The sequence below is a fragment of the Nyctereutes procyonoides genome, unplaced genomic scaffold (assembly GCF_905146905.1).
Source record: "Nyctereutes procyonoides isolate TBG_1078 unplaced genomic scaffold, NYPRO_anot_genome, whole genome shotgun sequence".
NCBI classification, from domain to species: Eukaryota; Metazoa; Chordata; class Mammalia; order Carnivora; family Canidae; genus Nyctereutes; species Nyctereutes procyonoides.
The window spans coordinates 1,039,750-1,055,484 of record NW_026575031.1 but is presented as its reverse complement, the minus strand read 5'-3'; the positions used below and the strand labels follow the sequence as shown (position 1 = coordinate 1,055,484).

Here is a 15,735-nt window from a genome sequence, read left to right as displayed (position 1 = left end):
AAAATGATCAGGCTTTGACGGGATGAGCACTGGGTGTTATTCTGTATGTTGGTAAATTGAACACCAATAAAAATTAATTTATTAAAAAAATGATCAGGCTTTCTGATTGTCATTAAGAGTCAGATAAATGGTGGGAGAACTAAGTAGGATGTGGGTACATTGCCCAGGAAGATGTGGAGATTGACAATCACGTACCTCAAGGTAGAGGAATTTGGTACATGAGCAGAAAAGTGATTATCCAAATTTGGCATTGAGGATTGGGGGAGAGTGCTGGAGCTCCTGGGGAGGAGGATTGCAAGATGTGGAAGAATTTGCAGCCTCCAATCCCAGGGAGCTCCTTAGAAATGGCACTCCCTGAAAATAGTCAGATTTGATTTAAAGCAAAGGGACAAAGAAGAGAGGTAACGGGAAGAGAACATGCATCAGTCAAGAAATGAGTGACCTAGGGAGGGCCAGTGACTGGAGGTGCTTGTGTTCTGGGTCAAATCAAGTGAGAGGCCTAAGGAGATGGTTGACTTCTGGTTCTGAATGGAACTTTTGTGCAAAGAGTATAGTGTCACGTGCTCAAGGGCTCGAGATGTTGGTCTGTTGAAGGTGTGCGGGGGGCGTTTGGTGCTGTCTAGAGTGAAGACAGGTCCAGGCTGCCACTCCAGATGTTGTCTGCAGCCAGGTCAGCACTGGGCATACGGTGCCAGACAGCACTGGAAAAAAGAGGAAAGCATTTGAAGAACAGGAAACTTGCCTCAGAGTCCTACACCCATTTGCATGTCACCCAGAGCATGGGCCTCAGAGTTTGTGCAGGGCTGCCCTTCAGCAGACAGCTGTTGGGCCACGGCAGGTTCCTTGATCGCGTTAGCTGTTGGGCAGCCTAGGTTATGAAGGTGCGAGTTACAGGACAAGGAGGCAGCCAGTGCAAGGTCAAGCCAAGGTGGTTTGGGTACCTTGGAGTGGAACGGGCATAGGAAATGGGATCATGGAGAGAGGTGTCTTCAACTCAAACTGAGGAGAAAATTTTGTCAACCTTCACCCACTCATGAAAAGTCTGGTCCATAACACACTCCTGTGATTTCCAAATACCTGTTTTTTTGCTGGTGAATCGTGCATAGGTGGGGGATACCGAAGTATTTCTCCTAAGTAGGGGGTCCTCTTGACAATTTGGACAGAAAAATTAAGTAGTACCTAAGTAGGGGGTCCTCTTGACAATTTGGACAGAAAAATTATGTTTTCAAGACTGTCTCTTTTGGCACAGAGCACTTAACTCCCATGACCCATTGCAATTCATGTAGTGCCCCTGAGTCATTTGGCCAACCTAAGAGTACTCCCTTGTTGCCTGTGCCCTCCAGGAGGATGTGGTCACCTCTGGGCACCAGAGAATCTGGGGCAGAACCACCTGGGGGGAAGTTTCATTCTCTCCAGAGATTTCATGGAACCCACATTTTGAGACTAGGGCTATTCTGGAGTTTTATTCTGTCTCAACTCAAATGAAGACCATGAATTCGGACTTCACTATACGCAGAGGCTTTTGAATTTATTACCGACTTGATTTTAATAATGAATGGTGACATTTCAGTGCCAGTGAAAGCGTGGGGCTTCCCCCCCCCCCCCCAGTCATCTTTTCATGGGCCTGTGATTTGGAGTCTTCTCATGTTTTCCTATACCCTGACCAATCTCAGGGTACCAGCAGACATCCTTTTTAAGGCTCTCTTACTATTGAATCTTGTTTATCTTCCCATCACGGGGAGGATGTTATTTTTTCCATATGCCTAGACTCATGGCAGCCCCCTTTCAGGAAAAAACATTTGTTTCATCTCCCGGTCCAATACCCTGGGATGCACAGTAGCCCCAGGAGACGTGGGGCTGAGACACGAGCAAGGGAACAGTTGCTCAGGAAGAAGCCCCACCTGGCTCTCCTCTCCTCACTCCTTTAACTCAGCCACACCTGTAGGTAGACCTGCTGGACGCCCGAAGCCCAAGGTGAAAGTTAACATGGTGAGGAGTGGGGGACATGGACGGGGGAAGGGCGGGTCTGGAGTGGAGGGCCTGGTAAGGGGAGTGCTGTCCTCTGAGCCTCAGGCAGGGTGGGCAGGAGGTGAGCATTGGTGTCAGTAGTGGTTGGCCTCGTTTCTGGACCATTAATGAGAGGAATGCTGTTCAGCCAAGGTCTCTGAAATTTCCGGAGGGTTGCTGCTGATGACGCACAGGGGAGAGGATCCCCCTCCTGACGAATTCAGGGCAGCTTCTCCTTCCAACCTGAGTCTTCCAGGCTCCTTCTCAGCCTTTCACATCTTTCCAGGACCCATTTCCCACACTCTCCCCAGCTTCCTTCCATAGCCCCTGGCAAACGTGTCACCCACTATATCCGCCCCCACCCCCCACAACATGGCTCTTGCCTCCCCCCGGGCCTCACACAAGGTGGACTCTCCCTCCACGGGTCCCCGGTTGCCTGGTCTCTGCTGGCGTGTCCGTTCCTGCAGCTGCAGCTTGCTGTTCCCCTTGTGTATCTGGACATGGCTTAGATTTACGTTCTTGTCTGCTCACCTCTTGAGACGGTCCGCCCCCCTGGCTTGTGTGTGCATCCTGCACCTCCAAAACCAGGCCCGGCCCCCGCTGCCTGGGTCCGTGGCCCACAAGTGCCTCGCACCTCGGCCTGCCCTGCCCCGGGGTTCCCAGCTCCACCCTGGGGCACCCGCCTGCTCCGCCCCGGGCTGGGTGCTCTGCAGGGAGCAGCTGCCCTCTCCTGTGCCAGGGTCAGACATGTGTGCCCCTCGGGGCAGCCGGTGATGCGGCAGCACGGTGCCTAGGGCCCTGCTTCCAAAGAGCCCCTGGCGCTCACGCATGTGTGTTCTGCCGGCAGGAAGATGAGGTGGTTCTCCAGTGCATCGCAAACGTCCACAAGGAGCAACGGAAGTTCTGCCTGGCGGCTGAGGGACTTGGGAACCGCCTGTGCTTCTTGGAACCCACGTCAGAAGCCAAGGTGAGCCCTGCCCGCCCTCTGCACTTGCCTCCCACAGCTGTCAGGGGAAGGACGGGGTGGGGAATGTGAGGGCCAAGACGTCAAGGAGGACAGGTTTGCTTTTCAGAGTGGAAACTATGACTCTGCAGCCCGGGAGCCCGGGAGCCCCTGCAGCTGGGACCCAGATCCGTGGAGAACTGGCGGTGCCCGGTTGGCCTGTGTCACCAGGGATGCCTCCAAGTCACTGTCAGCCCTTCCAGGAGAGGTCTTTCTCCTGTTCCCAGAACACCTTTTTATGTTAATTCCTAGGGGTCTGAATGCATGTTCTTTACTCTCAGCCTCAGTGCAGGGACCAGCAGGTGCTTGCCCCAGGCACGCTGCCCTTCCCCTTCCTGCTCACTGTGACCTGGGGGCAGGAAGCAGCAGCGGCTCTGGCCCCCACCCGCCTGGCGACATCTAATGTCCTGTCTCTTCAGCTAAGCTTTCCAATCATCTGTGTTTTTCATGATGCATATGTCAAGGGGCTCTGTGTGCTTCACATGACCGCAGCATTTTGCAGTCCTGGCCAGACCTTTACATCAGTCAGGGTCCTGCAGAGAAACAGAGCCAGTGGCATCTCTCCCTCTTCTCAATACATGGATAGATGGGTAGGGGGATAGATGGATATGGATTGAAGATACTTCTGCTGGCAAGGCTGGAGTCTGCACTCAGATCAACAGGTTAAAAACTCAGGCAGAGGTTAATGTTGTCTTGAGGCAGAATATTTTTTCTTTAGGAAACCTCAGTTTGTTTGTTTAAAGACCTTCAACAGATGAGGTGAGGCCCACCCACATTACCGAGGGTCACTTCTACTTGAAGTCAACTGATTATAGATGTTAATCACCTCTGTCAAATACCTTCACATCAAAACCTGGATGGGTTTCTGATTGAATAACCGAGGACTGTAGTCTAGCAGTGTTGATGTAACACTGACCATCCCACCCTCCAAACTCAGTTGTCTCACAGAACCCTTTTTCTTTAAGGCAGAACGCGGTCACTATGTTTTCTAGTAGGCCCCCCTGATGGACATGTAGTTTCTCCACAGGAACCTGCACAACACAGACACATGCGTATTATGACCAGATCCTAGAACACCACATGTGCCCCGTAATGGCCATATCCACCAGAAGTCCCTGTCCTCTCCATTTCTTTTTTGCCTTCCCATGAAAGTCACTGATCCCTGAGTACAAGTATCCATCTGTGACATGCATGGCCAGTGCCAGTAGGACAAATCCCATTAAAATAAGTGACAAGGACAGTGGCACCTGGGTGGCTCAGTCGGTTAAGCATCCGACTCTTGATTTCAGCTCAGGTTGTGATCGCAGGGTCCTGGAATCAAGCTGCACATTGGGCTCTGAGCTCAGCAGGGACTCCACTTGAGATATTCTCTCTCTCTCCTTACTCTCACTCTGCCCCCCTCTCTCTTTCTCATAATAAATAGCCCTTAAAAAAATAAATGGCAAAGAGAAAAGGAAGATTTTTTTTTCTCTTTTTAAAGGTCTTAGACTTGATTTCCCTGGGTTCTTTTTCATTTGCTGTTGCTCTAGCTAGCCATTTTGCTTTTCATTCCCAGCAGTCTGGGATGATAGGAAGATCACTAGGTTAAATGTCAAGAAGTTAATTCTCAACCACAAGCTACTCACGTGACTATGAGCAAATCATTCAAACTTGTTTTTGGTTTTCTTATCTGCCAGATGAGGTATGGCCTCGTGCAGTGGAAAGAGCATTGACTTAAACTGGAAACCAGTGGTACCATTTTCTGGTCCTCCACTGAGTGGGACATGGGGCAGTGGCTTAGGGCACCAACTCTAGAGCAGACTGTCAGAGTTGGAATCCTGTCTCTTACCACTCTCCAGCTAAGCCAGGATCTTGGCCAAGGTACTCCACCCTTCTCAGCTTAGTTTCCTCATCTGCTTAATGGGAATTTAATAGTAACTACCTGAAAAGGTTGTTATTAGGATTAAATGAGTTAATACTTTTTTTTAAAGCTTTATTTTTTTTAATTTTTATTTATTTATTTATGATAGTCACACACAGAGAGAGAGAGGCAGAGACACAGGCAGAGAGAGAAGCAGGCTCCATGCACCGGGAGCCCGACGTGGGATTCGATCCTGGGTCTCCAGGATCGCGCCCTGGGCCAAAGGCAGGCGCTAAATTGCTGCACCACCCAGGGATCCCTAAATGAGTTAATACTTATGTGAAGTGCCTCACACATTGTAAACTCTGTATAACCATTGAGTTCTATGATTTCATCTTATCTAAACCAGATAAAAAACAACTATATATCCTAACCTGAGAATACTTTGTATCAATACCCCATGAATAAAAATAACCCATACCACACTTAAATGCATCTGAGGATGAGAAAATATCCTTCCTAACACTCACTTGACTGAGTGTTCTTATTTTTTTAAGAGAGAGAAAGAAACAGATTGACAGAGTGAGCAGGGTGGGGGAAGGGGCAGAGGGAAAGAGAGAGAGAATCCTAAGCAGACTCCCTGCTGAGCACAGAGCCTGATGCAGGGCTCGATCTCACGACCCTGAGATCACAACCTGAGCCAAAATCAAGTTGAATGCTTAACCACCTGAGTCCCCCAGGCATCCCTAAGTGTTCTTACTTTAATTTTTCATTTTAAATTTACAACGAAGTAATAAGACTGAAAAAGGATGTAATAGATCATAATTTTATCATCTTGTCACAACTGTTTTCATTTCTTTTCAATTCAGTCTTTGCCCACATGCACCTGTATGTTTTCAAAGTTGTACTCAGAGTGGATATATAGGCATTCTGCTGGGTTTTTTTCTTTGACATTTTAGCCAGTTCCATCATGCTGTGTTGTCTTCATAGTTATTAAGAACAAACAAACAAAAAACCATATGGTTTTGCTAGTTTACTTTTGCTTCTTAGAGTAAATGTCCAGGAGAAAGATGACTGGTATGAAGAGCATGATCAGTATTCAGCTGCTTTCCCCAAAGGATATACCAGTTGTCACAGTTGACACGCCCACTATCTGTTACATGAGCATGTGTCTCGTTTATATATAGTATGAGGAAATGGCACCATGAGTGCTTCTCAAAAATAAGTAAATAAATAAAAATTAAAAGAAAGAAAGAAACAGCCAAATTCATGGGAATGATAGAAAGTTCTCAAAACCTCCCATCACCATTCCAGGGACCCACCTGTTAGCCTCCATTTGCTGAGGCTTCAGTCTCTCGTGCTGCCAGCTACAACTATGCACACACTGATTCTGGCCTGTCCCTTGCCACTGAATATTTCCCCTCACTCCCTGCCATCAAATTTCATAAGCACCTGTGCCATTCTTAGGTTCTTGGCGGCTAGCATAAGTCGTGCAATGAAATAAGACAGTGTGTTATTTCATTAACTGGAGGCACACGCCTCAACACCCCTCTTGGCACTGGCCACAAAGCCACCCGTGATCTTGGTGTTCCTAGTCAAGGGTATTTCAAGCTAATTGAGACTCAGAGATATAGAACTGAGATAAAGTCTAGGGAAAAGACTGAGAAAGAAGAGATGAGATGAGGTTCTCAAAAGATATTCCTACTGTACAGGCCCTCAGAAAGGGAGGTCACATGGAAGCAGGGAGTGAGAAGGTAGGAGAACGAGAAGCAAAGGTATGCCAACAATTGCTGTCGACACAGAGACTGTGATGCTCTGGAGGGCTCTCGTGACTCCCTGTGGGCCATGGCCCGCTCTCCTTTGAAGGTCTTCTGTAACTGCAGATGTCAGCAGATAGAAGCATTGTTTCTTAGCTTCCCTTTCAACAATGCACAGACCCAGAATTTTTTTTTATGTACATTCTTTTTTTTTTTTTTTAAGATTTTATCTATTTATTCATGAGAGAGGGAGAGAGGCAGAGACACAGGCAGAGGGAGAAGCAGGATCCATGCCGGGAGCCTGAAGTGGGACTCGATCCAGGGTCTCCAGGATCACGCCCTGGGCTGAAGGTGGCGCTAAACCACTGAGCCACCTGGGCTGCCCCAGACCCAGAAATTAAAAAGTGTCTTGTTTTATAAGAAAGACTTCAGAACTACAACCAGAGACCAGGAAACATGGAAAGGAAATGCTGCTGCCTTATTTTATCAATAATAGCAAATCCTTTTTTTTTTTTTTTTTTTTGGTCGTTTTTCAGTGGAAATCTTGTTCCCAGGAATTTACTACTTTTCCTCTGGCCCATATTATCTCATCTACTTTGTATCTTTGTATTTACAGTACTAGCTGGGGAGGGGGATGCAGATGGTTCTTAACTTGGTTTAACATAATATCGAAACTACTGAGACGCTCTTAGACTGCTTGGGACTAGGCTGCACAGCAGGACAGGAACCACTGCTTGCCCACTGGGAAGGGTCAGGTACACCTGTGGGAATCCTTGCTTCTGAGTCCCCCAACCCAGATGACAGACAGCTCAGATGCAAAGGGGAGAGGTCCACACTGGGTGGGTATGAAAGTTAACATGACTTATAAGCCTCATGTACCTCGGGAGCCAGAGTTTCTTGTAACAACCCCACAGGCATAGCTTTTTGGGGGCCCCCTAAGGGAAACCTCCCCCCAGCTCTAAGAGTCTTATACTTGGGCAATTACAGAGATATGGCTTCCAACATGAGGTATCTGTGTCTTCCCAGTGTAGACTCAGGGGGCCAGTCAGGGATTGTCTTCACTGTAAGCAGTGTTCCCTAGTAACGTGATTCACGTGTCAGTTTTACCAGGCTGTCCCTAGAACAAAACTAGACAGTTAACAGAAGGTCCCGTTCTTGTGCAGAAGGAGAAAAGGATTTCGTAAGCCTCGTCCCACAGATATCATTGTTGATGGTAGTCATGTAACTACTGTGGCCTCATCTGGTGTGTCTGGAACCAACCCCAGCACCTTTCCAAATCCTCACTTCCTCCATCCTTAATGCTAGATCATCAGAAAGTAAGAAGAGGAGTCTGGATGGGAACTTCTTGAAGATCAGTTTTAACAGACCAAGGCTGGTTTGTTTCACTGATCTTAATGAGGAAAAAACAGAAATTGGTGAAGTGAAACGACTTACCCTTGAGCCCTCTGAAAGCCAGCGGCATGTCTGAGATCTCCGTTGCCCTGTTGGGGAAAATGCTTACTGATTGTGATGTGTTCAAAAGGAAAAATTCAAATTCAAGTCCCATTTCCAAACTGAAAATCTCTAGGGGAAATTGTAGTCCTGTTGTCTTCCACCTCCTCTTTGGAAAATAACAGGTAGTCTGGTTTCTGAGAAGTTGGGTAGGCTCTAAAGTCCCAGGACTAAACATCTGTGATTGTGCAGATGACATTATGTAGATGGCATAAATCAAGAGAGAATTTTAGGCTAAAAATAACTTATTTTCTATTATTTTTATTATCGTTAGTTCAGAATAGATTTACTGTTTACTTCTAAAAACCTAAGCCTGTGCAAATTTGCAGAGAAAAGAGGCTCAGCCTGAGGTCGGATGCTTTTCTTTGAACTCCTGATTGATATTTTAGAGTGTAGTATTCCCTATGAACTCACAATCTTAGGAAATGCCAACCTACTATAAAACTTATTTTAAAAAAAACTCCCTTGGTAGAATGATATGTGGAAAATGTGAGCCCTTTTGTATGCTTGTTTTAATTTATGAGGCATCCTGTGCTACATGCCATGTTCCAGTGGTGGGTGCTTATATGCTCTCATCTAATTTTTATAGCCCTATGGAGCAAATGTTGATCTCATTTGTGGGGAAGAGGATGCAAGAGTTTAGACGAAATTAAGTAAATTCCTGAAGATGATTCACTCCAAACGTGAATAATTCCATAGTACTCAATAATAAAGAGTATCATGGATCCAACTTAAGGATAAAGAAGCCATATTTCTCCATGTGTTTAGATTTTAAGATTACCTGGGCAGATCTCCATACCCCCTCCCACAACCTTCCTGCATCTGCCCTCTGAATGCCTGACATTCCAAAGTTAGAAATATGTTTTTTGCTTACATCAAATAGAAACTATTAAAATGCAAATGTTCTGAGAGAGCACATGAAGCAATGTTCAATTTTTATAGCTAATTTTTTTTAGTATAAATGACATAATCAAGCACTTTCTTGAAACTAAGTCTATACAGAGGAATAAGGCAGATTACTAAGTGCCTCTCTGTATTAGGATATAAGGCATAGAGATTCTGTGAACGTGAGATCAAACATCTACTGCATTGTGTATTAGGATAGTTAACCTGTCTTGACACCTCCCCTCCACCAGTCTGTAAGCCCCGAAGTAAAAACGCGGTTGGGAAACATGGCAGTGGACCATGGGGCAAGACTGTGAGCTGGCAATTCAAGATCCATCGCCTAATAGCCGTCTGACCATGGTTCCAATGACTCTACCTCTCTCTGCCTCAGTTTCCTTGACTTGAAAACTGTATCCATCTTATGGATTATTATGAAGATTCAGTTACACGGGTCCCTAATTGTAAAGTACTTATAACAGTACCTGACACACCCCAAAGTGCTTTTTAAGCAGTAGCTTTTATGATCCCAAGTATGGAGTTAGACGCACATTAGGTCCTCAGGAACCACTGCTTGATAAGTTACCCACATGCTATATTAGTGATATTAGTTAAATATTTTAATCAGTTAAATATTTTATTTTTAAAATTTTAATTCTAGTATAGTTAACACATAGTGTTGTATTAGTTTGAGGTGCACAATATAGTGAGTCAACAACTCCTTGCCCATCATGATAAGTGTACTCTTATTCCCCTCCACCTATTTCATGCATCCCCCACCTACCTCCCCTCTGGTGACCATCAATTTGTTCTCTAGAGTTAAGAGTCTGGCTTTTTGGTTTGTTTCTTTTCTTTTGTTTCTCACATCCGACATATGAGTGAAACCATATGGTATTGGTCTTTCTCTGACTTATTTTGCTTAGCATTATATTCTCTAGCTCTGTCCATGCCACTGTAAATGGTAAGATTTCATTCTTTCTTATGGCTGAGTAATATTCCTTTGTGGATATACACCACATTTTCTTTATCTGTTTATCTATTGATGGATACTTGGATTGCTTCCATGATACAGTTATAGTAAATAATGCTGCAATAAATATAGGTTTGCATATATCTTTTCAAATTAGTGTTTTCAATTTTTTGAGGAGCCTCCATACTCCTCCCCAGTGGCTGCACCAATTTACATGCCAACCATCAGCAGTGTGTGTAAGTGTTCCTGTTTCTCCACATCCTCACCAACACTTGTTTCTTTGTTTTTTATTTTAGTCACTCTGAGAGGTGTGATGTGATATCTCATTATGGTTTTGATTTACAGTTCCCTGATGGTGGGTGATGTTGAGCATCCTTTCCTGTGTCTCTTGGCCATCTGGATGTTTTTGGAGGAATGTCTGTGTCTTCTACCCATTTTATTTTTTAGTAGGCTCCATGCTCGGTGTGGAGACCAACACAGGACTTGAACCCATGACCCTGAGATCAAGAGTCAGGATGCTTAACTGACTGAGCCATCCAGGTGCCCCTCTTCTGCCCATTTTTAAATTGGATTATTGGGGGTTTTTTTGTTTGTTTTTTTTGTTTTTTTTTTTTTTGGTGTTCAGTTGTGGAAGTTCTTTATTTTTAGATGCCAGCCTTTTATCAGATATGTCATTTGCAACTATCTTCTCCTATTCGGTAGTTGTCTTTTAAGTTTTGTTGATTATTTCCTTTGTGTGCAGAAGCTTTTTATTTTGATTTAGTTCCAATTGTTTGTTTTTGCTTTTGTTTCTCATGCCACAGGAGGCATCTCTAGAAAAATGTTTCAATGGCCAATGTCAGAGAAGTTATTGCCTATGTTCTCTTTTAGGATTTTTATGGTTTCCAGTCTCCCATTTAGGTCTTTAATCCATTTTAAGTTTCTTTTTGTGTATAGTGTGAAAAAATATATTTTAAAGGCCTGGATTTGAGCATCAGGGGGACAGTTATGACCTTTAAAGTAAGATACTAACAAGAATCAGAGTAAGTTAGATGAAAAGGATTAAGAAATGAGTGAATAGTTTTAAAAAAATGAGTCAATCAGTGGGTTGTACATCTTTATTATTATTGATTTCTAATTTAATTCTGCTATAACCAAAACCGTGCTCTGTAGATTTCAATTCTTGGCAATTTATTGAGACTGTTTTATTGCCTAACATGTGGTCTATCTTGCTTAATATTCCATGTGTTCTACTTTTAAAAAGTGGGTCTTTTTAAATTGTTGGATAGTGGGCAGCCCGGGTGGCTCAGCAGTTTGGCGCCTGCCTTTGGCCCAGGGCGCGATCCTGGAGTCCCAGGATCGAGTCCCACGTCGGGCTCCCTGCATGGAGCCTGCTTCTCCCTCTGCCTATGTCTCTGCCTCTCTCTCTCTCTCTCTCTCTCTCTCTCTGTGTGTGTGTGTGTTTCTCATAAATAAATAAATAAATATTTTAAAAAAATAAATTGTTGGATAGTGTTTTATGAATGTTAAGATGGTTGGTTTTGGTGTTCAAATCTTCTCTTCTTACTGAATTGTATTTATATCAGTTGTTGAGATAGTGGTATTTTTTTAAAAGATTTTATTTATTTATTCATGAGAGACACGGAGAGAGGCAGAGACACAGGCAGAGGGAGAAGCAGGCTCCCTGCGGGGAACCCAATGCGGGACTTAATCCCGGGACCTCTGGGATCACGACCTGAGCCAAAGGCAGATGCTCAACCACTGAGCCCCCCCAGGTGCCTGCCTCTTGTGGAAATAGAGGTATTAAAAACTTTAAGGATTTGTCTATATCTCCCTTTAGTACTCAGTTTTGTTTCATGTATTTTAAAGCTCTCTCTCTCTCTCTTTTTTTAAGGTTTTATTTATTTATTTGAGAGATACAGAGAGCACAAGTGGGAAGGAGAGGGAGGCAGGTTCCCCATGGAGCAGGCAACCTGATGCAGGGCTTAATCCTAGGACCCTGGGATCATGACCTGAGCTGAATGCAGATGCCCAACCGACTGAGCCACCCAGGCACCCCTAAAGCTCTCTCCTTAGGTGTGTGTATGTTTATAGATATAGATGCTTATATATATATATATATATATATATATATATATATATATATGATTTTTATTTTCTTGATGAATTAATCTTTTCTCATTACCGAATGCTCCTTGATCTTACTGTATACTTTGATAGTAACACAGCCGTAAATTTTCTATGCTTACTATCTTGTGGTATCTTTTCCTTTTTTTTTGTCAACTTGTTTATCCTTATATCTTTATATTTAAGGCATGTCCTTCATGCCTCCTCCTGCTTTTCACAATGTCTGATGTTTTATTGGAGTATTAAGTCTACTTAACTTTACTGTAATAATTGGTACTGTTAGGTTTTAGTCTACCATCTTACTATTTGTTTTTTTGTTTATTTCCTCTGGTTTTTATTCTCCCATTTATCCTTTTATGCCTTTTTTGGGGTAAATCAAGTATGTTTTAGTATTTTGTTTTGTCTCCTCTGTTGGCTTTTTAGCTCTACTTCTGTGTATTGTTTCTTAGTCATTACTTTTAGTGATTACAGTATAAATACCTAATTTCTCAGAGTCTCTCGAGTAGTATGATACCACTTTCTTTTTATCCTTTGTGCTATTATTGTCACGTGTTTTATTTTTACAAGTTACATAATATGCAATACTTTTTTTTTCTTTCAAAGAGTCAGTTGTCTCTTAAGGAAATTAAGAAAAGGAAAAAATCCTCTTTTATAATATTCATGTATTTACCATTTCCAGTGCTCTGTATTCTGTCCTCTAGATCCAAACTCCCGTCTGGTAGCATTTTCCTTAAGCCTGAAGAATGTCCTTCAGCATTTCTTGTAGTGCAGGTGTACTGATGACAAACACTCCAGCTTTTGTTTCACTGACCATGTCTTTATTTTTCCCTATTTTTGAAGGATATAAAATCCTTGTTTTTTTCCCCTATATCATTTTAAATATGGTATTTTACCATCTTTTGGTCTCCTCTTTTTAAAATGAAAAGTGAGCTATCATTCTTATGATTCCTCTGTATGTAGTAAGTCTTTTTTTGCTGGCAGGTATTAAGAATTTTCTTTATCTTTGATTTTAAGCATGTTGAATTCATAAGTACTGTAAGACATCCAAGAAGAAATCTTGATAGACATCTGAATACATAAAACAGAAGTTCAGAAGAGAAGTTGGGATTAATCTCTTCAAAGATTCAGGACATTTTGTTTTTCAGTTTGAACGATGACATTTGAGGGTGGTTTTCTTTACATCTGTCTTGCCTCGGTTTTGCTGGGCTTCACGAATCTTTTGATGCTTGTTGTTTTATTTGTTTTTTAACGAAGTTTGGAAACTTGAGAGCCATTACTTCTTAATATATTTTTTTCCGCCACATTTGCTCTTTCTGGAATTCCATTTACTTATATATTAAACTGTTTGATGTTGTTCCATAGGTCACTAAAATGGCTTACTTTTTTCTTCTACTATTTTTTCTCTCTGTGCTTCAATTTGAATAATTCCTGCTGGCTTGCTTTTATGTTAGCTGATACTTTTTACTATTTTTTTATGGTGAAAAAATTTATATTTAGATTTATAGCTGGCTGGACTCAGTTTAGATGATCCCAATTTTGTTGGCAACATCCAAAGCATCATAGTCAGGAGCCAGTCGAACATAGGCTTTCTTCTCTCCATCAGGCCTGATCAAGGTGTTGACCTTGGCCACATCAATGTCATAGAGCTTCTTCACAGCCTGTTTGATCTGGTGCTTGTTGGCCTTGACATCCACAATGAACACAAGTGTGTTGTTGTCTTCTATTTTCTTCATGGCTTACTCAGTAGTTAGGGGGAACTTGATGATGGCATAGTGATCAAGCTTGTTTCTCCTGGGGGTGCTCTCTTGAGGATATTTGGGCTGCCTTTGGAGACGTAGGATCTTGGGTCGTCGGAATGTAGGTGACGCGCAGATCTTTTTTTTTTGTGACTGTGCACGCCTTTCAGCACCGCTTTCTTAGCTTTCAAAGCCTTTGCTTCGTAATCGGCTTTGGGAGGGGCAGGGGCTTCTTTCTTTGCCTTTGGCGCCATCTTTGAGAAAGGGCAATACTTTTTACTTAATATAAATGTGCCATTAAATCCCTCCAGTGAATTTTTCCAGCTATGTATTTTTAAATTCAGACATTTCCATTAGTTCATTTTTCTGAGGTTTTACATAGTAACCTTGAAGTCTCTTTTGACATTATTCCTCTCTTTTTCTATAAATTTATTAACAGAATTATAATAGTTCTTTTAAATACTTTACTGTTAATGCCAGTATCTGGATTGTCTGTGGTTTACCACTAACTGAGCTTTCTCTTGATTTTGAGTCACATTTTCCTATTTCTTTTGATATCTAGTAATTGTATACTAAAGATCGTAAGTGGTATTTTGTAGTTCTCATTTATTATCTTCCCCTGAAGAGTTTTGCATTTGATTCTAGCAGGCAGTTAAATTGTTGGTAGACCTTCTTGATTTTATGGAAGCTTAGTCTATTTTGGTTTTGATTTTATTCCTAGACTATAGTCCTTGGTCTTCTGAGTTTTAATGAAAATCCTAAGTGTTTCCTTCTAATAGCAAGAGTTGAACACCAAATTCTGACACTCTAAAATTAGGTACCTGCTGAAATCTTCACCCATTTTTAGTGGTCTAGCTGTCGCCCTCCCTTAGATACTTGAAATCACTGCCCTGCACGGTTCAGTTGTCCAAAACATTTGAGGGACGTTTGTGTACTGATTTTTGGGTTTTCATCTGTGGTGGTTCTGTTCTTCCCAGAGTGCTCCTTTTCAGTTTCCTGATATTCTGACAGCTCAGAGTCAGGTCTCTGGTTTCTCCATCAGGCCTGATAAAGGTGTTGACCTTGGCCACATCAATGTCAATATGTCAATAGTAGCTTTTTTCCTGAGGTTTATCCTCCATGAACCCCATGAACAGGGGAAGTACCCTCAAGGGAAAATTTAATTGAATATAGATATCACTTATTGGACTTCTCATCTTTCAAGAGTCCTGTTCCTTCCAGCTTTAGGTTGTTCTCCAGTGCCTTCAAACAGTTGTTTTTTTTTTTAATTTTTGTTAAGAATTTATAATAGTTATTGTCAAGAGAGTTATTCTGGTCTAAGCTTCTCCATTTTTACCCGAATCAGAACTTCATCAGTGAGTGTTTACTACTCTCTGAAGCAGTTGAATGTTAAAAGGAAGAAGAGGGGCACCTGGGTGGTTCAGTCAGTTAAGCCTCCAACTCTTGATTTTGGCTCAGGTCATGGTCTCGGGGTTGTGAGATTGAGCCCTGTGTCAGGCTCTGCACTGGGTGTGGAGTCTGCTTATGATTCTCTCTCTCCCTCTCCTCTACCCCCCCCCCAAATAAGAAGAGAAAATAGTGGGGTTTTTTTTAAAGATTTTATTTTTATTTATTCATGAGAGACACAGAGCAAGAGAGAGAGAGAGGCAGAGACACGGGCAGAGGGAGAAGCAGGCTCCATGCAGGGAGCCCGACATGGGACTGAATCCCGGGTCTCCAGGATCACGCCCTGGGCTGTAGGCAGCAGCGCTAAACCGCTGTGCCACCGGGGCTGCCCAAAAAATAGTGTTAAAGCAGAATCTGGGTTATAGTGGTGTGTTCACAGTGAGAAACACAAGCATGTTTCCAGGCAAAGAAGGAGGAGGCTCTAGAGAAGGAGAGATTGAGGTTGCAAAGAATGGAGAACTAAGAGATGGCACTATTATTGAGGGGACTAAACTGAG

The 15,735-nt window shown here is 43.0% G+C and overlaps 1 protein-coding gene across 1 annotated transcript in view; it reads left to right on the top strand.

Annotated features, from left to right (window-relative positions):
- RYR3 (ryanodine receptor 3) overlaps nt 1–15,735 on the top strand; it is a 507,628-nt gene that overhangs the window by 162,920 nt on the left and 328,973 nt on the right. Inside the window, exon 2 of the mRNA XM_055316631.1 lies at nt 2,855–2,974. Coding sequence (XP_055172606.1) covers nt 2,855–2,974 — 120 coding nt within the window. The remainder of the gene's footprint in view (nt 1–2,854; nt 2,975–15,735) is intronic.